This window comes from Caretta caretta, chromosome 10, assembly GCF_965140235.1.
Source record: "Caretta caretta isolate rCarCar2 chromosome 10, rCarCar1.hap1, whole genome shotgun sequence".
Taxonomy (NCBI): domain Eukaryota; kingdom Metazoa; phylum Chordata; order Testudines; family Cheloniidae; genus Caretta; species Caretta caretta.
The window spans coordinates 47351783-47377302 of NC_134215.1; the positions used below are offsets into that span (position 1 = coordinate 47351783).

A 25520-nucleotide genomic window follows, 5' to 3' on the forward strand; every position below is an offset into this window, starting at 1 on the left:
GATTTTATCGCTCTCACAGTGATGAGGCTGGATTTGACTTTTGGTTGATGATTCCTTTCGCCCGCTGTTCGCCCATAGCGATGCGCTGCCGAACCGTCAGACATCTCCATCTATTCGCTCTCCTTCCCAGCCACACACACGCTGCCGCCAGGGTGTGAAAAAAGCCTCCCCGATGTTCACTCGCTCGCCTCCGCCCCATGTTTTAGCTGCACAGGGCGAGGGTTGTAAGCAGGAGCCCGGAGCTGGAGCCATGTGGTCTGCTGGCGTCACACCAGTAAACAAGTTAATCCTCCTTTCCAAAGGGGCGTGGTGGGCGGGGCAGAGTAAAGCTTGGGGAGGCTGCGAGTTGAGCTCAGACTGGCTCAGCACCGCTGGAGTCACGTTCCCCTACAGAAGGGGGGGAGCCCTCTCCCCGCTCCGGCCCACAAGCGACCCGGCGCGGCTGGAGCTGTCCACGCGTTGCGGTGCTGAACCTTGCCCCGGAGCCCGTCGAGCGCACCCCGCAGAGGCGCTGGCCGCGCGAGGCGGAGGCGCTCGGAGCTGTCCATCGGCTGCGGTGCTGACCCGGGGCCGCTCGTCCATGGCAGGCGGAGCGCGGCTGGTCTGAGCCCGGGCGCCGGGAGCCGAGCGGACGCCGAGCGCTCCAGCCGCGCCGCTGCTTCTCGCTCAGCCGTGCCCCAGCGCCCGCCCCGCCATGGCGTTCATGGTGAAGTCCATGGTGGGCGGCCAGCTGAAGAGCCTGGCCGGGGGGCTGGGCGGCGAGGAGAAGGGGGATGGCGAGAAGTCCCCGGCCGAAGCCCAGGGGATGACGCGGGAGGAGTATGAAGAATACCAGAAGCAGCTAGTGGAGGAAAAGTAAGTGCGGAGCGCGCCTGGGGGGCTGGCGGTGCGTGACCCTTCTGGCCACCTCATCTCCCGCGTGGGACAGGTGCCCTCGGACCGTGGGAGCCCTTCACCCACCTTCTCTGCTCCCCTAAGGGGCTTTCCCTTCGGGAGCAGGTTAAAGAAAGCCTGGTAAACTTGTCCACCAGATTCATGCCCCCCGCCCCCTCCCAAAAATGTCAGAGGCGTCCGTGCTTCTCGCTCAATGCATCGAGGGGCTCCTGGCCGGCAAATCGGGACTGCCCCACAGGGGAGATGCCGGGCAGGAATCCCCTCCAAGTGGCAAGGGAGCATGGAAAACGCGGGGTGTGGTGGAGAGGGGAAGTACGGCAAATTCCCCAGCGTCTCCGCCTCTACAGCAGCGCCGAGCCCGACCAGGCAGTCAGCTAACTCCGCGACTCCTGTGACCCAGCAAACCGGCGGGCTGCCGCTGAATTAGGCTCATTGTCCCGAGCTAATTAGGCTAAACGCCCAGCTCCCCCCGTGGCCGAGCGCGCGGCGGGGCTGTAGCTAACTTCAGCGCGCCCACAACCCCCCGAGTGTCCGTGGGTCGAAACTCGCGGTGGAGCCAGCGTAGACCTGCAGTTTGGGAAGCGGGGCCCGGAGGAGGGGGGGGGGGTCTTTGGTTGGGTGAGTGGTTTACACCCAGGGCTCGCAGATGGCCGCCTTGCCTTTGCCTTTTCAAAGGAAACGCCAAGCGCCAGAAGACATCGCCATAAATAGGTTCAAATGGCTGTAGAAGGCGGGGAATTTTAGTTTTAATGGCACCCGTTATCTTTTAATCTGCTTTCGCACCGGCGGGATGGGTTTGTCTTCTCCTCCCGGGCCACCTTCCGCTACCGTTATTTTTTATGGCGCTCCCCCGAAGTTGGTTTTGGTGTCTCTGGTTCCTGCTTTTTGGGCGGAGGCTGGCGGATGTCTGTAGGTGCTGAAGGCATTGGGCGTGAAATCGCATGCCCAAGGGCGTCACCGCAATCTGGGCCAGATTGTAGTCAGGCTTCCTCCGCACACGCAGAGCCTTCAAACCTGACAGAAACAAGCCTGGAGAAAGCGCCTCCCTTACCCCCCACCTGCCCAAAAGGGCTTCAGTCTGGTCACTGAATTTGTCCAGGCCCGCTTGCTGCATTGCTCAAACTGGACTCATGCAGTGATTGATTTCTGTGGCAATGAATTTCAGGTGAAAAGATAATTGACGTGAAGAAAGAAATAAGCAAGCTGAAGAGAGGGTTGTGTCCATTTCCAGCTTTCTAGCCTCCAGTTGGCTGACCATTAAATAAACTAAAGTTAGCAGGATCCTGAGAGATGGCCCAAAATAGCTGCAAACTCTGGGAGATTCATCGATGTATTTGTTCTTGACGGTAAACACTGGCCGGTTTTTTTCCTCAAGTGTTATGTGCTGATTAGATTGTGTACAATGCCCAGGCAGGCGTTTGCAATAGAAACTGGCAGTAAACTCCTTCCCCTGCTGCTGCTGTATTCCCCTGTGTGTGGCTGTAGGAGACAGAGGCTCAGGTGGGGGAAGCCTCTTCTGGATGCCAGTTGGAAAGCAGCCTTCAAGCCCCATCTGGCGAATTAAGACCTGTTCACGTCAGATCAGGGCTTCCATTCAGTGCATGCAGGAGCTCAGGGAATGGGCATTAGTGACCTGCATTGGACACCTCCTCACCCAGTCCGGCCTAGCGAGCAGAACGGGAGCAGGCTGACAGCCTTTGTTTTCTAATGTTGTTTCCAGGATGGAAAGGGATGCCCAGTTCACTCAGCGCAAAGCAGAGAGAGCCACGCTCCGGACCCACTTTAGAGACAAGTACCGTCTCCCCAAGGTAAAGATCGAGGTGCGCGCACCAGCTCTGTGGCCTTATCAGCAGCCCTGCATTCAGGGGGAACACTGGATTCCAGCCCATGGCTCCTCAAGAGCATTCGTTCCAACTGCTTGTCTCTGGGCTGGCTACCAGCTAGGCACCAGGATGGGGGTACAGGAGGTAGGATTCCTGCCCCACACCACCCCCACGCTCTTGGGGAAGCATGAGCTCAGAGAAGGGATCAGCCCTGGGCCTGGCTGATTGTGTCCTATTTACAGCTGAGTAAGTGTTTGCATTCCTAGGAACCACTCTACTCTAGTCAGTTTCCCAGGAGGGTAATACTTCCACTAAGGCAAGAGTCTGTGCTTCTAGTCACATCCTCTCTCACTCAGCCTTCCTCTATCCACAAGCCTTTCTACTGCAATTGATTGTCCTGCTGCTTCCCTTGTCTACCTACCTGTCTACCAGCCCAGACTCATTTGGGGCACTAAGGGGTAACCCATCAGCTAGAAAAATGTCTTTGCTATCGCAGGCTTGGCACATGTCCGGTGCTCATCACCAGGGTGGATGGAGATGCTGGAACTGGTGCAGTTCTTTCTATATCACTTTATATTTAAATGTTATCAGGCATCCAACTGGGGGAAAAAAACAGAAACTCACAAAAAGGGCCACAACTCAGAGAAACATTGTCTAATTTTAACCAAAATTGGCAGAAAGTTTTGAAATACAATTGATATGCAACCACATACTCAAAATAGTACAGGTGGTATATTTTATCATTTTCCCGTCTTCCCCCACCCCTCTGGTTAAAACAAAAATCTGTAGTTGCACGACAATATGAGCTTGTTTGTACCATGTAATACATTGTCATTATTTGTAGAATGGACTAATTTGAGAAATGTTTTTCTGTCTGTTATTTTTCTGAAGCTATGCAGATAATAAGGCCCCTACCCCTTAATTATAAAACATGGTTATCTGCTCAGCTGGAGATGTAAGTCTAAAGCACTCATGGTACAACTGTAAGAACATAAGAATGGCCATATTGGGTCAGACTAAAGATCTATCTAGCCCTGTATCCTGTCTTCGGACAGTGGCCAATGCCAGGTGCTTCAGAAGGAATGAATAGAACAGGGCAATTATCAAGTGATCCATCCCGTCACCCATTTCCAGTTTCTGGCAAACAGAGGCTAGGGACACCATTCCTGCCAATCCTGGCTAATAGCCATTGATGGACCTATCCGCCATGAATTTGTCTAATTCTTTTTTGAACCCTGTTATAATCTTGGCCTTCACAACATCCTCTGGCAAAAAGTTCCTTAGGTTGACTGTGCGTTGTGTGAAGAAATACGTCCTTTTGTTCATTTTAAACCTGCTGACTATTAATTTCTTTTGGTGATCCCTCTCTCTTGTGTTATGAGAAGGAGTAAATAACACTTCCTTATTTACTTTCTCCACACCAGTCATGATTTTATATCGATCATATCCCCCTTTAGTTGTCTCTTTTCTAAGCTGAAAAGTCCCAGTCTTATCAACCTCTCCTCATATGGAAGCTGTTCCACACCCCTAATCATTTTTGTTGCCCTTTTCTGTACCTTTTCCAATGCCAATATATCTTTTTTAAGATGGGGTGACCAGAACTACACGCAATATTCAAGTAATTATTATCGTCTTACTATCACTGACTACAATGACAATATCTGTAAATCGCTTATATAACAGTAATGACTCTTAGAAGAAGGGCTTAGAAAGTCTTGTCTGATATATCGTGTGCATAACAAAGTATAACCATGTATGCTTACATAACCCTGCCATATAACTATGAGCCACTAAATGGCTAATGCAGCACCCCTTCGAGCAATATTTACTCACTAAAATAGTCCCCATGATTTGCAGATAGTTGAAGCATTTCTACTCCCCCTTAGAATCTGTGTCTGATGCGTTCAATACGCTGTTTGTTGCTGCACTCGGCCCTGCCACGGCTGCATGCACCAGAGCGCACCAAAGCTTCCCTGTTGTACTTGCATCTCCCTGTTGCACAGGTCCTCTCACAGCCACACTGCACAAAGGTGAGGGTGGCTTCTGGAGCAGGTGTCAACACCGTCATTTTAGGAACAAGCTGTCCCCTGCTATCCATCACCCATCCGTTATTGACAGGGAACACAAAGATACTGAGCTGGTGCATGATTCCATATGTGTGACTGATCATTAGCATGTGTCAGGTGCTGCCTGAAGGAGGCCATTGTTGGTGGCAGTTTCTCATTTGTTTTGTCCTGAGCAAACAACGGGTAGTGCCCATTATGCAGAGATGCTTCCTTCTTATCACACTGTAACAAAGATACCTGTAAGACAGAGGCTGCTGCCTCTGAAAAAGCAGCAATGGGCTGGACTGCAGTTAGCTACCTTCAAATCTTCATAATATCCTGAGCAAGGGCTACTTCATTCAGCTACTGCTTGGGTCCCCATTACCTCTCTGGTGAGGTCAGCTCTGTCCACGCCATGAATTCAAAGTAATGGGCCTAATTCAATAAGCCATCAACAGGCAGAGACGGGGCTACCTCCTGGACTGTCAGATCATCTTTGATGTGTGACCATGGCTGAGTGCTTCTGCTCTTTGCCCTCAAAACTGCTCATCCTGTGGGTGATGGGAGCAGGCTTATAAATGACAGCCTGCAGTTAGGTTACTGACACCCCACAGCTGGTATTTCCCACTTGTTCTTGGGATGGGAAGAATCATGTTTCTTTTGCACAAAGCTAAGGGGGAAATGAGCAGTGTTCATACCGAATGTATCTCACTAGCCTTCCCCTGAGATGACCAACACACAACTCCGACGGCCAAGAATCCGAGCACCGTTCGACTGTCCCTTTGGTTCTACAAAGTGGTGCTGTTGTGAGCCAGACATGGAATGCCGGATACTCTACAGGTCACAGGCAGAGTAAGACTGGCTTGGAAATGTCTATGCTAGGAGAAGGCTTTGGGTACCATGCGTGTGGTGCAAATTTGAGGTCATGGTCAAGGGGCGCCTGGGATACAACTCCCTTCCTGGCAAATGACTTGTGTTTAATTTTAAAATGCTGTAAAATGCAAAGGCAGAGCCAGATTGGTTTGAGACCCGGTGTGGCCGATGAAGACTCAGAATATCATCCGGGGTACAGTTTGGGGGGTCATTTGGTGAACAGAGCTGCCCTTTCCCCTGCCCTGGCTTTATAAGGAGAGAACTCCAGCAGCGTTTTAGGCGGCACTGATGCAGCAGGCACGCAGTGCTGTGCTGGGGCGCGAGCTGAACATGTGTGTGCCCAGAATTCAGGGGTGCTAAGCGTGGGCACACAGACCACACAAAACCAGCTCCAAAAAGGGACATAGGAGGTTAAGTCCCCGTTTCAGGCTCTGGTACCTCCTGCTAGGAACCAGATGCCTTGCTCATGCCTAAGCCCCAGCACGATTCTCAAACCAGGGGCAATAAGCAGGGCCCTGCATAGCTTCCCTGGGGGGCCTGCTCTGGTAGCCAGACTCATAGGCTACCTAATGCCATACAAGGTCGGGGGAGAGGAGATAGCCACCCTTAGACTGTAACTCAATGGTTGGGGTATGTACCCTGAATACAGGGAGCCTGGGTCAATTTAATTCTCTGCCTGGTGTGCAGAAGGGATTTGACTAGAGAGCTGCCCTCGCTCAAGTGAGAGCCCTAATCACTGAACTAAGGGATCTTCTGATGTGGGCTCATCTCTTGTCAAAGCTGTTCCACTTTAATTCCATAATGAACTATTGGGCCAGAGAGAGTGTGAGAATCATGCAGTGGGCCAGTGGTCTGGGTACTCACCCAGGCTCGGGAGACTCTGGGTCAAGCCCTGTTGCTTGCTGAGACAGGATTTGAACAGGGGCTCTCCTACCTCACAAGTGAATGTCCTAACAGCTGGGTGATGACGTGTTCAGAAGTGGGGCTCCCACAGGTTTTCCTGTTGCAGCTGTTTCACTTTAATTAAATATTAAGTAAGCCAAAGCAGCCACAAGTAGCCCTCTGTGCTTAGGGTGCTCTCCTAGCCTGTTGGAGACCCTAGTTTGATTCCTCCAGCTTCCTGATGAGGAGAAGCAATTTGAACAGCAAGCTCCCCTGGGCTTTAATTAAATATCAATTGGGCAAAAATAAGCAAGAGTAGCCCTCTGTAGTGGTTAGGGTACTCGGGTGAGACGCTGAAGACCCTCGTTCAACTCCTCCAGCTGCCTGAGGAAAAACAAGTCATGAGCTCCTTCAATCTTTCCTGTTGAAGCTGGTCCACTTTAATTAAATATCAAAAGAGGAGCCTGGCATGAGAAGCCCTCTCTAGACCAGCAGTTAGGGCACTCAGCTGGGCTGTTGAAGGCCCTGGTTCCATTCTCTTCTGTGTTTGAGGAGAAAGGATGCAAACAGGGGTCTGCCAGCTCAACTTCCCCCTTTTATTAAATATGTATTGGGTCACAGAAAACATGTGAATCACTCTTGAACCCACAGCTAGGACACCTCCCTCCCCAGTCAGTAGCTCATCAGACAGCTCCCCAAAAGTCTTTGATTTGGCAGGGTTGGTGCACACCATCGGCAGAATCCTCATGATGTCAGTAATAGCTAATGTTGGCTCACAGGTGGCTGGTAACTCAATCATGGATCCATTTTTCTCCAGCCAAGACAGTGTGCTGCTCTTTGGGGTCTTTAGAGTTCTATCCAAGTTGAAGAAGGAAAGTGGAACAGGTGCCAGCTCACACTTCATCATACACTGGCTACCAACATCTCTGCGCTAGGCAACAACTGTCAGCTTGCGGGATATCTGACAATCAGTAGTGGTCCCTTGTGCTGTCTGCTGCTTCTTTGTTTGATTGTCTTGTTGAGATTACCAGTGATTTGAGATTAGACCTTTCTATGGGATCAAAGAGATCTATCTCACCCCTTTGCAGCCTACTGGTTACAAACTGCTTCCTTTCTTGTGGGCCATTCTCTCTCCTCATGCACAACGTTTCTGCAGTTTCAGGTGGGGCCCCAGGAGAGGTTACAATGTTCACATGTGGCTGTCTGTCATCTGGGCTCATTCCAAATTCAGGGCTAAAAGGAACGGTCATTCAGTCACAACTTTTCTAATATCTGGGACAGCAGTTTCATCTGCCGCCATGCGCTGTGTGGTAGCTTCTTGGTGGAGCTCTGTTGCTGAAGGCTGCATTCCACACATTTGTTTTGTCATAGCTGTTACAACTGCCTCAAATGTGAAGTCAGGTAATACTTGGTCAGAGCCTTATCTTTTGTCAAAGATGCTGATGCTTCCCACAGTCCTTGCTGAGAGATTGCTCGACGGCCATGTCATGCCATATGCCACTGAAAGGTCTGGCAGTCCGGTAGACTGCTCCTTGGCTATCAGCTAGGGCATGATATATAGCTGGCTTCTCCTCCTCCAGAAATCTGGCTTCTGCTACAGTTACACATCTCCACCTAGCATAATTCACATGATCACACTGCAAATGTCTCAAGTTCCCTAGCCTTGTTATCATCTCTCTTTGCTGCTCTGTAATCCATCAGTAGCTGGGAGAAATCCATTACATAGTTCTCCCAGAACAGAAATGTATCTGAACAGATTGTTCCTTGGGTAACATAAATGTCCATGAGCTGATTGGGTTCTGTTCATGAAGTCTGCCACAGCATTCTGTGCTTCCACTCTGTCTTCTCTGTGTGCCTTCCCCACAGCTTCAAATGCTTCAACGAGGGTTTGAATTTTCTCCAAGATGTATCTCTCCCCATCTTCACACCATTGTTCATGGAATGGCCAAGGGCCATCCATTTCAAGCAATTCATTGCCTCATTTATAAGTTTGTGGATTCCAACACCACAGTTATATGCTCTCCCTCTTAGAGTATGGCTGATGGTAAAACCACCATAGTTGCTGGCTTCCACAAGGATGTCTTCAAACCCACTTTCCTGCATCACACTGCCTATATCACCCACAAAATTCATTGCACGATTCATGCCTCCCACATCAATGTGGTCATGGTTAAATTCCTTTTGATTCCTCCATTTAATAATCTGTGCTTTGCAGTAGATTGCTTCATCATACACGACATAGGCCCAGTCTTGGCTCAGAGAGTGGAGCATCTCCTCAAAATGTTTCATCATCATGGTATATGCTGCATTAACATCAGTTGCCAATGCAGGAATAACATAAGAATGGCCATACTGGGTCAGACCAAAGGTCCATCCAGCCCAGCATCCTGTCTACCAACAGTGGCCAATGCCAGGTACACCAGAGGGAGTGAACCTAACAGGTAATGATCAAGTGATCTTTCTCCTGCCATCCATCTCCACCCTCTGACAAACAGAGGCTAGGGACACCATTCCTTACCCATCCTGGTGAATAGCCATTAATGGACTTACCCTCCATGAATTTATCCAGTTCTCTTTTAAACCCGTTATAGTCCTAGCCTTCAAAACCTCCTCAGGCAAGGAGTTCCACAGGTTGACTGCGCTGAGCGAAGAAGAACTTCCTTTTATTTGTTTTAAACCTGCTGCCCGTTAATTTCATTTGGTGGATCATCAGACACTAGCCCATAGTCATAAAATATAAAATAGCAGACTTTTAGCAGACTTGTAGCATCAGTCCATGCTACAAATAATGACAAACATTTTGAGGTATTACATGGTAGAAACAAGCTCATATTGTTGTGTGACTACAGACTTTTGCTTTACCCAAAGGCCTAAAAGGACAAGAAAATGTATCAAATATATCAGCTGGGGATAAATATTTCCCAAATTTTCCAAACCAGTACTGTTCTGAGTATATAATTGTGCTATCAATTGTATTTAGAAGGTTTCTGCCAATTTTGGTCAAAATTAGACACTGCATCTTGAAATTATTACCCTTTTTGTGATTTTTATGGTTTTCTTCAGATTGGCTCCCTGATGACATTTAACCATTATGTGATATAGAAAAACTGCAACGCTACCAGCACCTCCATCTGCCCCGGTGATGACCACCAGATATGCACCTAATGTGAGACATTTTTCTAGCTGATGGGTTCCTCTAACTCATTAATCAGACCCCTTTTTATATCTGGCTGGTGGATTAGATACAATACCAGCTCTGCAGCCTCTTAAAAACCACAGTGCAACACTCTCACGCCTTCCCTACAGCTCTGCACCGGGAACCCTGTGCTGATGCTCACCTGCTAATGCCTAGCAGCAAGCAATACCACTGCACTATGCAGCCACCTGTCCGGCTGGCCAGAAGACAGCAGTCCCTTTGAGTGGCAATTAGTAATAGGCCAACGTGTACATCTTTTTTTCCGGCAATCTGTCATGTGAGCCATTCTGCTGTACTGTCAACTCACCTTCTCCTGCTCAAAATCACTTTCTGTCTGCAAAGCCCCATTGTGCGGCTACTCTCACTGATCTGTTTCACCAGGGATTTGGCTGCTTCCTCAATATAAATAGCAAATCAGGAGGAACTCCACTGAAGTCAGCCACTTGAGCCTAGATCCTCAAAGGTATTTAGGCACCTAATTCCCATTGATTTCATTGACAGTAGAGTAACAATATCTTCCTTCAACCGGCATTGCCTCGCCCCTCCATTTCACCTGCTCTTTCTTAGGCTAATTCCCATTTTGGTATGTCTGCTTAGAGCTGTATGAATGATTCACTGGGAACAATTTAATCTATGAAAATTCAGCCTCCTTCTTTGTTCATGGACTAACTGAAGAGTTTAGGATTAGGGTTTCTTTAAGTGCATTCAACAAAAAAGTGCTTTTTAAAAATTCTCTGACTTGATTGTGAATATTCTAAATTGCCCCGGGTTGATTTAGATTTGAAAGGTCAGTTCAGCCCCTTGATATTGTTTCAGTGTCCCTAGTGGATAAACAGACATGCACGTCTTATACACAGGGGAAAAATCATTTTCTACCACCATTAGTGACAGGTAAGTGGATTGCTCAGGGGTTTGTTTCTGTAAACACACAAGAGGGGGAAAGATGTTCAAAGTGAAGGAACACATATTAATTCACGAGTCTCTCTGCCTCGTTCACCCAGCTCTCATTCGCATTGATATTTTTGTTCAAATACATCGACTATTTTCTTCCGTGAATCTTTTCTGCAGTAGCTACTGACCCTCTCCAGCTGTTGTGCCAACTCTTTCAAAGTCATCCTGTGGTTCGTCAGTGTATTGATGCTCCCAATCTGGTCCTGATTCAGCAGGTGACTTAAGCACCTGAGTAAAGTTAAGCATATGCTGAAATCCAGCATTACTCAGCAAAACATTGAGGCATATGTTCCACTCTCTTTGATTTCAGTTTGCAGAGTAGCAGCCGTGTTAGTCTTAATGCTGAGCAAGTGATTAAGTTCAGTGCTGAACTGGGGCTTCTAATCTCATCCACTTCCTACTTGTTCTCTCCTTCCTTATCTCTGTCCCAGAGCCTGATTCTGAACTACTCACTCATGTTCTTCTCTTTGATTGATGTGACCCTGTAGAATGAAACAGATGATAGTCAGATCCAGCTGGCAGGAGGGGACGTGGAGCTCCCAAAGGAGTTGGCCAAGATGATAGAGCAAGACAACGAGGAGGAAGAGGAAAAGGACTCTGTTATCGGACAGCTGACCAACATCCAGAACCTGGACCTTGATTCCCTGAAGGATAAAGCCCAGGCCACGCTAGAGGACCTGAAGCACTCAGCTGAAAAGTGTTCTGTTATGTGACGCAGCTGGTTCCCTCGACATAACACCCCATTCTTAACCATATAGTGTTGGGGGGAGGAGGGAAGCAATGGATGGTCTGGGGGAAACGATGGTGTATGAAAATTAACCAGTGGGAACCCCACTGAGTTTGTCACCCTTACCTGTGTGAGTTGGATACCTTTTCTGAACCCATGCTCCCCCTAGATTCCCCCAAACAGACTTACGTGTTCTGTTCCTCTTGGAAGTGTGGTTTCCAGTGCGAGGCCAGAGTCGGGAGGCAGCACTGTCCTCCCCCAAGCACCCCTCCGGAGGTCGGATCTAAACCTGCCTGTGCCACTGCTCACGTGGGGGACCACATTCCTCTGTCCATTTGAATCTTTCAGTGCAGAAAGGCAGGAGGGTTGTGATGCGGGTTGCTGAACCATGCCTGTGAATGGGAGCAAAGAACCTCTTTAGAGGAGCAGACTGGCATTGCTGCTCTGCCTTCACTCCCATCTTGGTGAAGGAGATTTGGAGCAAACCTCCTGGAAGCGATGCCCAGTGTTCCCTTTGCTTTCCAGACAAGCCGTGACAGGGAAATTTCCCACATCCATGTAACTAAGGCCAAGAAATAATACAACTACTTTGCCTTGATGGCACCTTTCATGCATTGATCTCAAAGCACTTGGCAAAGGAGGGGACAGCTATATCGGTCCCATTTTAGAGAAGGGGAAACTGAGGCACAGAGCAGTTAGGCTATTTGCCCAAGTCAGTGGCAGGGTCAGGAATAGAGCCCAGACCAGTTGGGGCTCAGTCAGCTTAGACCACAATCGCCCTTCCGTGTAAGAAATGTCACTTATTGGAAATGCGTTCAAATGCCGTGTCACTTCTACAATATGGGGCCTACTCTGTGTAATGAGAGGAAAATCTATCTATACATTGTGATGTAACCATGCCAAGTTTTTGTCTGACTTTCTACCCCTTATATACCCTCCTTATTCTATGGTATTGATATAGCTGATGGAATAAATACCAGGAGATCTCTATGCATTTCTGTCTCACCAGTATCGCCATGCTAAAAAGATGGGTGGTCCAGCATGGGCCATTTTTTCCCCCCTGTACAGTCAGTGTTCTTTGTGCAGTAGCCAAGGATGGACTCAGCAAACTACCATAGACTGTGATCCCTTTTAAAAAGCATTAAGAACATAAGAATGGCCATATTGGGTCAGACCAAAGGTCCATCCAGCCCACTATCCTGTCTGCTGACAGTGGCCAATGCCAGGTGCCCCAGAGGGAATGAACAGAACAGGTAAGCATCAACTGGTCCATTCCCTGCCACTCATTTCCAGCCTCATTTAACTCAGTGGACTCAGATCTGTCTGTGGGGTGTGTGTATGTCTGAAGTGCTTCGCCTTTTTCCAACCTTTGCCAAGATTTCTAAAAGATGCCTTCTCCAGGTGAAAGAATGTCTGGGAAAGGATAACCTGTCCAGGTGGGTAATGCTTAAATCTCCAGGCAACTCTGCCAGATCTCATAATGACGATGGTAAGAAATACTTTTCACTTCCAGAGCACCTTCCATCAAAGTACTTTACAGATGTGAGCCTTAGCACCTCTGGGAGAGGCGGAAGTATTATTATCCCTGTTTTACAGATAGGGAAATTGAGGCACAGGGCTATTTCTTGGATTTTAAGGCCATTTGGGACCATTATGATCATTTAGGCTATGTCTACACTACAGAGCCTGTGCCGGCATAGCCCCCCGAGGGAAGATGCTGCCTAAAGCGGTGCAGGAATACCACCTCCCCAAACGTTCGCTGTGTCACCAGAAGTGCTCTTCCATTGGCATAGTTGCATCTGCACTGGGGGCTTTGTCAGCAGAGGTAGGTCAGTCAGGGGTGTGTTTTTCTCATACCACCGCCCAACAAAGCTGTGCTGATATATAATTTTTAAGTGCAGACCAAGGCCAGTGGTTCTCTTTATGGTGCAGGACCATCCTCCCATCTAGCTAGGGTTTAGCTGGGCCCCTTCTCCCATTTAGCAACATGGGAAGGGCCAACTGGTCACAAAGTCAAGAACCCACGATCTAGCATGAGGCCCGGTCACACTTAAAATGTAGGCCGACCGAGCGGTGAGGCTCAGGAGTAGGAAGTGAAGCTTTAGCTCCAACCACAGCAGGTCCTGATCATCTGGAACAGTACAAAAAATATCTGCACATCCCCTCTCCCCATCCAATGCAGCCTGGTGGCCAATTGTATTCAGGGTTTCTGAGCCCTCTGAAAGATTCATCAGAGACAGCGCCAGGGAGACAGCACCCATCAAGGACGCCCCCCACAGGTCACAAGCAGCCCAGAGGTCGGATTCGCCGTGATGGAGGAAATCTGCAGCCTCTCGGGATAACATCAAAACTGCCTCCCCACGAGAGGTGGGGTGATAATTGGAAAGCGCAGCCACACAGGACATTTCTGGAGCACGGACCAAATGACTGACTGCTCCTGCAAAGGAAGCCACCATCTTGCCTTTCCTTTGGGAAGCCTGGATCATCTGGGCATAGCTCGCTTCATCTAGCCCCTGCCACTGCATTAGAGCAGCCCCTTGTTCTCTGCCCGTGGCACACCATAGTTTAGTGCCTTGGGATATAGGTGCTGACTTTTATTTTTCCTCGTGGGTGCTCCACCCGGAGGCCCCACCCCCATTCTGCTCCTTCCCCCGAGGCCCCACCCTCCTTCCACCTCTTCCCACCCCCGCTCCACCCCCTTTCCCATGGACCTGTCCTCACTCCACCTCTTCCTGCCTCCACTCCATTCTCTCCCAAAGGTCCCACTCTTGCTCCATCTCTTCCCGCACCTACTCCACTCCTCTCCCTGAAGCCCCCCTCCCACCTGCCACTCACTGCTCTTCACCCTCCCCCAAGTGCCTCCTGCCAGCTGCCAAACAGCTGATCTGTGGCACCGCTGAACAGCTGTGGCTGGCTTTTTCCGTGGGCGCTTGAGCCCCAGAGCACCCATGGAGTCAGTGCCTACGTCCTGGGAGCTATAATACTTTGATCTAATTCTGGTTATTGGACGTGGAGTGGAAGTGGCTGGACGGTATTGATGGCCTGTGATATGCAGAAGGTCCGATTAGATGATGTGACAGTCACGTCTGACTTTAAACTCGTGATCTCCACCAACAATCCACTCTGGTTGGCTTTATCAGACGAGAGGGACACACATCCAGACCGTGAGCTCTGTTCTCAGCGAGTTCCCCCATTCCTAGAACTTCCCATTCCTAGAACTCCAGCAGTGAAGAGGTGCCTTTGTCAATGTGGATTTGCCACTACCACGGCAGCTAGCCTAGTCCAAATCTGAATAACTTGTCCACCGAACTGAAAACTCCGCTCAAGAAACATTCACACTGTTTCTAAGTGGGGAAGCCTGGACTCCTCAATTTATCTGTCCGCTATCTGGAGTAACTCCACCACTTGGACCTTTGTGAACTCTAGAGAAGGAAGAGAGCTCTTTGCCTCCAACACAGCCTCAGCACAGGACTTAAAAAACTCTCTGTGTCTCAACTGATGCTCACCACGGTACTCTAGCCTCCAGCTGGTGTGCTTTTTCTGTCGCAGGTCATCTGAATACCAAATATCTGGAGGATCATAATGACCTGTGATAGAGAGGACCAGCAGATGCAGGGAAATCTCACAGGGAAATCTGAAATCAGTCTCGGTGAGTGGACCAGCCCTCTCCACCCTGGTGGGAATAAGGGTGAACCCCAATTTCCAATCGGAGGAGGGCATGGTCAGACCACAACCAAGTCATAATCATCATACACACCCAGGGCCTCCTGGAGCCCACACCTACCATCCCAGCCACAAAGCAAGGCATAGAAATTGACCTATGGTCTCACCTTTAGAATGAGGCTGTTTGGAGGAGAAGCATGGATGAAACTGCTAGGGCTGCAGGCCCTTCTTGGCTTATCCTGAGGTTGTACTGAGCAGTGCAACACCTAGGGCTGTCAGCCTGCCATGGATCATCACCACTACATTCGCTGGAGGGAGGGGAAGGAAGAATAACAACACAAATAAAACATCCTTTTGCTGCAGTAAGTGCTGGGTTAGGCAGTGACAGGTTGTGGGTTCAGCTTTTAGGAATCAAGAGCATATCTGCACTTCAGTCTTAATTAACCCAGGAACTTTTCTGTTTTAAACCACGCCACTTATAAGAGCAGTGAGCAGCTTAGGGAGAAGGATCTCACCCACATCTAGGGTGTCTGTAGAGTCAAAGTCACCCTGCCATGGGCTTCGTCCCCCCTCAGGGCAGTAGAAGCAAAGAACATCAAGGCAGACTGCTGTGTCTTATTGCTTATTCATAACAGGCAGCTCGGCAGATTGGCTATATATAGGCAGGAAGCTGGGCAATGGTGCGCCTCCCTTTACAGGTCAGTGAAACGTACCCTTGCAGCTAGCCTCCCTGAAGGTGGGGCCTGCAGCTGTCAAGGAAGAAAAGAGAGGGGCTTAACTGGCAGTGAATGATTCTTAAACCAAAAGCTTGGGTAGAGCAGGCTTTGTAGGGCAGGAAGGCTGAATGATTGTACCAAACAGGCATCATTTCCATCTGAAACAGTCCCACAAACAGTTAAAATATACAAGGGCTGGGAGGACTCTAAGAGACCGAATAGCTCCAGAGACAAACTGTTCCTAGAAATCACGTGTTTTGTTTAGTCTCTCTTCTGCTTTGTCTTTTTTTTTTTTTCTTCCATTTCTCCAGCTAATTTCAAATCCAGATGCTTTACTGATAGGGGCTCAGTGTTGCCAATGGCTTGAACAGTCCTGAATCTTCATTCAATTAGAGAAAATTACTGAGCAATTTTGGGAAAGTCAGCTTTGGCATCAGAGTGTGTGCACACTAACACACACTACTAAAGGGGTCAGACCCTCAGCGAGCGGAAACTGACATGATTTCCACGGAGACCTGCCAATTTACACTCACTGACAAGCTAGCCCTGTGCGTGTATCTTTTTAATCTCCCTTTTTTCCTGCCTCCCTTTCCTTTTTCTATTTTATCCTCTCTGATCTCTGTTCAGGTTGGGATTTTTTTACCAATAGCTCTGAAATCTCAGCTCTGCCAAGGCCCTGTGATGTTCCTCTGGTTTATTTTAGGAGGCAATATGACCTCCGGTCGTGTGACAAGAAAGCAGCATGTTATCCTGACTGGAATGATCATGCGCTAAACATAGGTGCCTATAAACTATCACAAGCTCCTGGGAGTCTCTGAGCCTGCACTAGGATACCGCTCAGTATGGGACAAATTCCCTGCAGTTACTGCATGTCTTCTTCATGTCGTCCCCACAACAGCAGAAAGTCAGCGCTGCTCCCTGTGCTCTCTGAACATCACTGGCCCATTGCCGTGCCTTGGTATTTCGGACGCGGTAAGAGCAGCTTGTTGTGTTGCATTGCACAGCAGCATTTGTGTTGGTGTCCAAGCTGGGACATACCATAGAATGACGGCAAAAGTAGCATTTTGGCTAATGGGACAAATGATCTGCTCGTGTCTATTAGCCCAGCACCATTAAATCTCTGGGGCTGCAGCAGTGTACGCCAGCAGGGAATCCGGCCCAGCGTCTCTGGGCTTGCTCCGTGGGAGCTGCTGGTGTTCGGCACCTTTGAAAAATCAGACCATTTATTTTGGTGCCTACATATCATAGACTATCAGGGTTGGAAGGGACCTCAGGAGGTCATCTAGTCCAACCTCCACCAATCCCCAATTTTTGCCCCGATCCGTAAATGGCCCCCTCGAGGATTGAACTCACAACCCTGGGTGTAGGAGGTCAATGCTCAAACCCCTAAGCTATCCCTCCCTTCCTCTCTGGGCATGCAGCTGGGCTCCTCAGTTTAGGAAGCCAAGCTGGAAAACGCCACCCTTTGCCTCAGCATTTTCATCTGCGAAACGGATCAGAAGATTCACAGTACCTACCTCAGACAGATGCTGTGGGGAGTAATTAATGGCTGCCCAGTGCTACAGCAGCTGCATGTGTGGCTGATTAAAACCCTGGGCTCCGATACCTCGGTGATGGACGCAGCAGCAGCAGAAATACCTACTAGGCAGACCGCTAACAATGACCCAGCTAGCTTAGCAGAGGGGCATCAGCGCAGTATATGGGTCTGATCTTGATACGGCAACAGAAACCAGTAGCTCTACCCTATGGGATGGGGAATTTGTTTAGCACTAGGTCCTCATCAGCTCTCTCTAGCGCCACTCCATTCCTCGCTGCGACAGGCAGACGGTGTCGTCTGGGTGTTCTGACTCTCCGAATAAGAACCTCTCTCAAGCACTTAGGGGTTCCAATTCACACCAACATCGTTGGAAAGACAGTTCATTCTTAAAACAGCCCTTTCTTAGACAGGTACCATTGCTGTTATCCCTATATTCACCCTTATCGACAAAAAGTTGACCCCCCCCTCCGTCAGTGCAATTCCAGTGGAGTCAATGGGGGGGTTACATAAGTTTGACTGCAGGCAGGGACTGTCTTTTTGTTCTGTATTTGTACAGTGCCTATTACAATGGGGGCCTGGGCCGTGACTGGGGCTCCTAAGCACTACCAACCAGCACACAAATAATAATGAATAATTTGTCCCTAAATGCCTGCGCTTTTCATAACCTATAGGGTGCAACTTTAGACAGCACAGCTCCTTAAATCAGCCATTGATATTAGTTTCTAGATTGGCTTGAATGTACATGCACGCTGCACAGGCCTTCACGACAACTCTGATCCACATTGGCTTCAATACTGAGGAGTCTCTCCATAGAGATCCACAATCTGTTTTTAAAAGGACTCCATTTTCCTGTTTGGTCAATGACCCCATTTATTCAGAAAACACGAGTTCCCACTTGCCAGCATCATCCCGTGCATTGCATTCCGTCGGGCCTTGGGGCTCTCTTGCCAACGCAAAGACAAGTGGCCCCACCCTGCATGAAAGCCCTTTCTTCCTTCGCTGGCTCGCAGCTCTAAGCTGGCCCTGGATTTCTTGCCACATGAAAGGACTGGCCATAAAACACAGCCTAATAACTTTAAACAAAGCATTACTGGAGATTAAGCCAGAGAATCTATTTTCCCTCCACTGTACCATAAATCCCATATAATCCCTAACCTTTGGTTCTAGGGTTTTTGTTTTATCGTCTCAGTCCTGGGCCCCAACTGCTGCTGTCAGAGAGCAGCAGTTCCAGTCGCTCTGCTCTTCTGATCATGTTTTTTTCCCCAGTGAAGAGGAAACTAAAAGAGCAAATGTAAAGGGCGATAATTGAAACCAGGGAAACAAACAGGAATATAGGATTTGCCAGACCAGCTCAACCCATGGATCCATCAAGCCTGCTCTCCTGCTTCAAGCAGTGGCCAATAGCCAATGATTCTTATGGAATTAAGATACCGTTTCAATGGCACCTCACACCAGTCAGGTTAAAAAATAGAGCAAGATTGAATGGGGACAAATATTGGAGAATTGTGGTAAAAGAGGAGATTTTATGCATATATGGCAGACATGGTCAGTCATTACAGAGTATTTGGGATGCAATCTGTAACCAAATATCACAAATGGTTGGACATTTATTACCCAATGATCCTTTGGCAAACCTCCTAGGGCTTCCTAATGGAAATGGTCACACAAAAGGAAACAAAGAATTAATCCCTCATCTGCCGGTAGCTTCTCAGCTATTGGTAGTCTCTCACTGGAAAAAGAAAAATAGCCCAACTATTGAGGACTGGTTCAAAAGCGATGGGAGGTTGTGATTATGGAAAAATTAACACACCAGTTACATACCCAACAAAACAGACAGAGGACAGAGAGACACTAAGATATTTGCAGGTTTCAGAGTAGCAGCCGTGTTAGTCTGTATCTGCAAAAAGAACAGGAGGACTTGTGGCAACTTAGAGACTAACAAATTTTTTTGAGCATAAGCTTTCGTGAGCTACAGCTCACTTCATCGTTCCCTTCTATTCAGTACTCAGACAAAGTACGTTCACCTGCAAAAAAACCCCCCAAAAAACCCGGCACACCTATCCAATTTTTTTGAATATTAACGTTTGATAGACATACTGGCCTGCTAATTCATGTATATAGAGATTTACCCCCATTTCATAAAATCACTAGAAATGACATAGGTGTTGTAATGATGCTCACTTGTAATAGAGTAACACCCTGTTAAACAGAAAGATTGGATAATTATATTCCCCCTATAATGTCCCTTTAAACAACAGTTCACTAGCATAACGATTGCTTTGTTTCTGATATTTACACAGCAAGAGTTTGTAAACTTGTTATAACTTCCTAAATAAATAGTTTAAAAATAAATAAATATCCAACTCACAAAGCAACTGGACAACAGAGTGATGCTCTATTTGGGGACAAAAATAATTCCCGATCCCCGAAAATCAGGATCTGTTATGTTCTAGGCACATAAACAGAGAAATTAGATTAAAACATACAATGCTCTTTCTGGAAGGTTGGCGCATACCCCTACTTTATTTCTTGAAATCCAGAACCTTTGCACACAAGCACCAAAAGCTGGGAGATAAAGCAGGCTGGTCCCTAAGGCAGCGAAGCACATCTCACCCCTCCTTGCTCTTTACAGACTAACTGCTGAAAGACCCAGATCGCAAGCTTCCCTACAGAGCCCCCTAGCCTGCAAGCAGGACCAGGAAAACCCTTAAAAACTTAAAGTAATAGTTTTGTAATTTTAACCTAGTTTTCAATACACCACAGTATTCTCTTCCGGGAGCACAGGATCAAATTTAATTTGCCACATAGGGGTCTTTAGGATGAGACTTTAGAAACCTATCTGACCTGTCTGGATATTAAAGATCACACAAAGTTTTTTATTTAGAGTGGAGATGATGTTGCTCCTCTGTCCCTGGACAAAATTTTCCCTCCTCTCATCTAGATGCAATGTATTGGTTGCCTGCTGCTCTCCACTCCGGAGATGGCTGCATTTCAGGGCTGCTGCAGCTAAATTTCTAAAGCTCTTTAGGATTATTTAGAATTAAGGGAGATTCCACTATTGCTCGTGCAGCTATGAAATTATCTAATCTCTCCCACCCTCTTTTTAAACCCAGCTATATTACTTGACCTTCTGGCCTTCTATGGCAGAGTAATCTACAGGCTGAAACACAGGGATGTCAGTGTACTTGCTCTACATTTAGCAGCCATTTGTGTCACCAAGCGACCCCCTTTGTGGCTAGTAATAAAACCAGGAGTAACAGGTTACAGGAGATGAGAGGATGCAGCTGTCTTAGAAATCCATATGGGGATAAGGACGGCTAGATCACCTAGTGGGATTGATAAGGCACACGAAAGAGCCTCCCAAGACAAGGATAAGTGTATCCACTGTACAGCACAGGGTCCCTGCTTTCTGCAGGGGCTCTAGGCTGGATAATCCAGGCGGTCTATTATTCCCTCATCAGTAAGTCTGTGATGCTGACCCTGATGTGATCCTGCCTGACAGATGCCGCAGGCAGAAGAGGGGCCTGGCGTGCCCGCCACCTGGGCTGACTCCACGCTGTCGCACCACGGACTGCTCAGTTCGTGCAGAAGGCAATGCTCGCTGCACTGCCAGGCCCAACACGTCATTAGCTTCAGTATGCGCAGTGACATTTTGGAAGCTTTTTTTCAGGCCTTGACGCATGCTGACTGGGATCTGCCCAGACAGGAACCTCTGACTTGACCCCACAGCGCAGACCACAGATTATATTCAATTTAGCAGAGCACAGGACGGGACTGCAGGGTCACACTACGGATAATTGCAGTGCCAAGAGGATAGCTGCTAAGTACACACCTGCCATTGACACCCCAAACAACATGCAACTCTTATCTTAACAAGCCACTGTGAAGGGAAGAAAATGCCCTTAGAGAATGGCCACTGACTGCATCTCTCCTTTAGAACATACCTGGGTTCAGATTTACCCTTCTGCTCCAGATTGTGTCCTCTGCAGAAGATAATGAAAGTACGTTGAAAACAAAACAACCCCTATGGTAGCCTATCAACTGATCAACCCAGTTCTGTTTCAGACAGCTCCCAGGGCAGCTGTCACGGCCGCGCTAATGATAGACGAGTGGGGGAGAAAGCTAGCATTAGAAAGCTCTTTAAACCTCAAAACGCATTTATCCACTTAGACTTAAGAATGCATCTGCACATCTGTCCAGGAGTGCACTTTCCCTCTGCAGATGTGGGTCCAAACAGGAGCATGGCGCTGGCCAGTTAAGTAAATTCTAGCTGGAGTAGCAGAGTGAAAAGACAACAGCTGTATTAGGCCGCGTGAATGTGGAAGGGGGGAGTGGAACTAAAAACCCTGATCCAAAATCTAGAGACATGGCAACTTTGGCAAAGAATTCTCTTACATTTCCTATTTTAGCCGTAGATCAAAAGTTACATGACAAAAATGAGTGATTATGAATTCTAAAGAAGGACGTGTCCTCTTATAAGGCTGAAGGAGATTAATCCCATTATCATCTGATAACAAGAAGTACAGTGGCATGCCAAATGCAACCTGAACCAGCCAGTTAGATGAAACCAGTCTACCGGCTGGATGGCTCACCCTGGTTTAGCGATGAACTCCTTTAAAAAAAAAAAAATTACACACACGCACACATCAGCCAATTAGGGTTGTACACGCTAGAAGGAGCTGTATTTTCATAGAACCACTGTTCTCTGATTGGCTCAGGGAATGGCACAACTGTGTGCCCCATTCAATGAGAAAACCCACATCAATCATACTAGACAATAAACAACGGCTGCTGTATCACAGCAGGATCCGTCAGGCAAAACAATTGATTCTAATACCTCACATGATTGATGCTAGTTTACATCAGCCTTGCAAAACGCTACTCACCCACGCTCTGGGGGCAAGTCAAATATCACTAGCAGTTCCCTCAGTAATAGCCCGGGCAAGTGGATTTTGTGCCCAAGCTGGTATATGTTCAAGACTGTTCTGCAAAGACGATTTAGAGACACTGAAAGAGGACACTGTCACCTCTGGATTTAAAAATAACCATCTCTTTTTGGCTGCTGACGTTTGTCTTAGGGCAGCAGACGACAACAGTCCTGTGACAAGGTTCAATTCAACTGACAAAATGTCTTTCTTCAAATGTAGGTTCAGAAGAATTATTGTTATGATACACACCGGCTTGGTACCTGATTTGAAGGGGGATTGAGCACACAGGCAGTAACTTGGTGGCGAGCTCTGACGGGTGCCCACGGCTGGCACCTAGGTATAGAGGGGAAGGGGTTTGAGCAGTGTGCTCCCCAGCCTTGGGCCCATGCACCATGGCCAGGTTGTTCATGCGACACATTGTTCCTATTACGATACAGAAAGTGCAAGGACCTTGCAGCCTCCACCTTGCCAGCAACTGACATGGCCTCTTGTCCAATTCCTAAGCTTCACTCCCATCAGTGGCCAGTACTTTGGAGGGGAGGGCTGGGAAGGGGCTTGCTGCCCTGATGTCTGCACTGATCAATCAAAATTGGATGCTTTTTCTCAAAGATCGCATCAAGAATTATTTTGGGGCAGATCTCTGGCCCGCGTCATACAGAGAGTCAGACTAGATGATCACAATGGTCCCTTCTGGCTTTAGAATCCATGCATCTATGAAGCCTAGCGTATTAGCTGCTCCAAGTCTGAATTAAAGGGAAAAAGATCACCCACCATTAATTGCAGTTCTTCAAGTGTATTGCCCGTGTAGCACCATATTTTGGGGCTGGGTGCCCTCAATGCCACAATGACTGGGGTGGGGCTACACATTTACCTCTTCTTAGGGGCCCACGTGTTTGGCACAAATATAAAAGGAAGCCACCCCATTCGCTGCAGGGCCTTCCTCTACTTCAGGCTACTGTCGCAAATACTCAAAGTGAGAGGGACAGGAGAATGAGAAGGATGAATCTGCAGAGGCAAAGCACTCAGAGAACTACGGTTCTTGGTAAGTAAACTCTCCTTCTGCTTTGGGGCTGGCGCCTCTTGGGAGGAGCCCCAAAAGAGGACTGATTTTAATTCAACAAAGATTTCAACACTGCTCCACCAAAGTGGACATCAGAATGAGACGCCAAATTTGGAGAGCAGTGCTGCCTAAAGCTTGGAATGGTGTTTCCAGCAGGGCCTTGCAAATATCTGCAAGAGACGTGACCCGTCAGATATGCTGCCTTTGACCTAATTGACCCTGGGCCTTCAGGGACAGAGACGGTAGCTAACATATACCATGTCTGAATACGAGATTTAATACATTTGACTGGTTCTGTAACAACCAGACTCACTAAGCAGGCCCGATTCAGCAGAGTGAGCAGTAGGAGGCTTACGTGCTTCCTCCATGAGAGGGATGTCAGGTGATACTGACTATCCCTGCAAGCTTACAGAGCGAACCCAGCACAAAAAGTCAGCCAGCAGGGCTGGATGCAGGGGATTTAGGGGCTGCCAGCCCAGGACCTCGGGCTAAGGGATTCCCCAAGGGCTACATGCAACCCACTGCTTCTTTTAATCTGGCCCGCAGCAAGTCACTGCACCACAGGCTGGACACTGGACCCTGAGCCGTGGTGCCCCCTCCCCCAGAGCTGGAGCCATGAGCACCGGCTCGCTGATGTGCCCCTGCAGTCCCTAGGCGAGTATTCAGAGAATCTCTGCAAGCTGCCCCCACCCCCAGTGCCGGCTCTGCAAGATAAGTGCCTCCCGGCCAGAGCCTGCACCCACTCCTGCACCCCAACCCCTTACCCCAGCCCAGAGCCCCCAAACTCCCACCCAGAGCCCTCACCCTGAACCTCTTGCTGCACTTCAACCCCCTGTCCCATCTCTGGCCCCAACCCAGAGCCCACCCCCCTAGCTGGAGCTGCAACCCCTCCTGCACCCCAATCCCGTGCCCCAGCCCTGAACCCACTCCCCCACTCCAAACCCCCAGGGGCCCCACAAAATCTAATAGCCTCGGGCCCACACGCGTCCCAGGTCTGGGGATCTGCAGCAGCTTTTCTGAAGTATATCTTTACCATTGCCCCTTAGCCTGTAGTTAACAAGTGGGTTCAAAACGCAGCCTAGGAATCTAGCAGTCTCCTTTGCTCAGTAACTTTGACTTTGCTAAGTCTTTCAAAGGTTCTCCAGGACTCGTGGCACAGACTTATGTATCTGAACACCCAGCCATCTGGTGTGTAGAGAGTTCCCTCTCAGCGATTATACACCTCCAGCACAGAACAATGAGTGTGAATGATTGGTTCTGAACACCACCCCTGGCATCACACTGGGTACAAAACTATTCTGCTCTGACCCACATTTTAGCATTTAGAGATCTCACTGGCATTCAGAACTGCTGACAGTATGAGGGGCTACCACAAAAGTGACCACCACAATGTTTCAGTGGAAAGCAAAATGCCTAGTGGAAAGCATTAGCGTTAGATTAAGGCAAACAGGGCCCTAAACACATTATCGCCTGGGATAAAGGGATAAAAGAGAAAAAGATCACCCACCATTAATTGCAGTTCTTCAAGTGTATTGCCCCTGTAGCACCATATTTTGGGGCTGGGTGCCCTCAATGCCACAATGACTGGGGTGGGGCTACACATTTACCTCTTCTTAGGGGCCATGAGGGGGGTCCATTTTTCTGAGACGTCAGTTTAGGGCCTCATCTACCCTGTGAATACATTCTTTGAAAAACTCAGTGCCTATATTCAACTTCTGATGCAGCTGCATTATGATAACTTTATGAAAAACAGTTTAGGAATCTGGTAAGATAAAGATAACAAGGAAAAGAGTGTCTTTACTTTAGCATCATAGAATAGATCATAGAATATCAGGGTTGGAAGGGACCTCAGGAGGTCATCTAGTCCAACATCCTGCTCAAAGCAGGACCAATCATCACATGACCTGAGTTCAGGGCATGAGTCTATTGTTCTTAGTGGTTAATCAATCCCTGCTGATAACACACCTAGCCAATTATACATCAGAGAAGGAAATTCCTTCCTGACCCCCATCTTGGCAAGCTGAGGGCCCTGATGCATGAGATTTGATCCACCTTTGTTTAGCCTATTTAGGCCCATCTACACTGGGATTTTTTTGCACCAGAAAAACAAGTGCAAACCCCCAGTCCAGCTGTGCTGCACTGGTATGAGATGTGACTTGTGAAGCTGCACAATAGAAAAAAAGACACACAGATCCAGACAACACCTCGACTGTGGACTGAAATGA

At 48.4% G+C, this 25520-nt stretch overlaps 1 protein-coding gene across 2 annotated transcripts; it reads left to right on the top strand.

Annotated features, from left to right (window-relative positions):
* Positions 1 to 320: 320 nt before the first annotated feature.
* On the top strand, positions 321 to 12385 carry CPLX3 (complexin 3). Of its 2 annotated transcripts, none has more exons than XM_048867475.2 (3): positions 321 to 855; positions 2615 to 2714; positions 11153 to 12385. In XM_048867475.2, exons 1-3 carry the CDS (start codon positions 695 to 697, stop codon positions 11375 to 11377), a joined length of 486 nt encoding a protein of 161 aa, XP_048723432.1. In that variant the 5' UTR covers positions 321 to 694; the 3' UTR covers positions 11378 to 12385. The 2 variants fall into 2 exon arrangements, with proteins under 2 accessions (XP_048723432.1, XP_048723433.1); XM_048867476.2 differs by having other exon boundaries at positions 330 to 855; positions 2615 to 2702.
* Positions 12386 to 25520: the final 13135 nt, after the last annotated feature.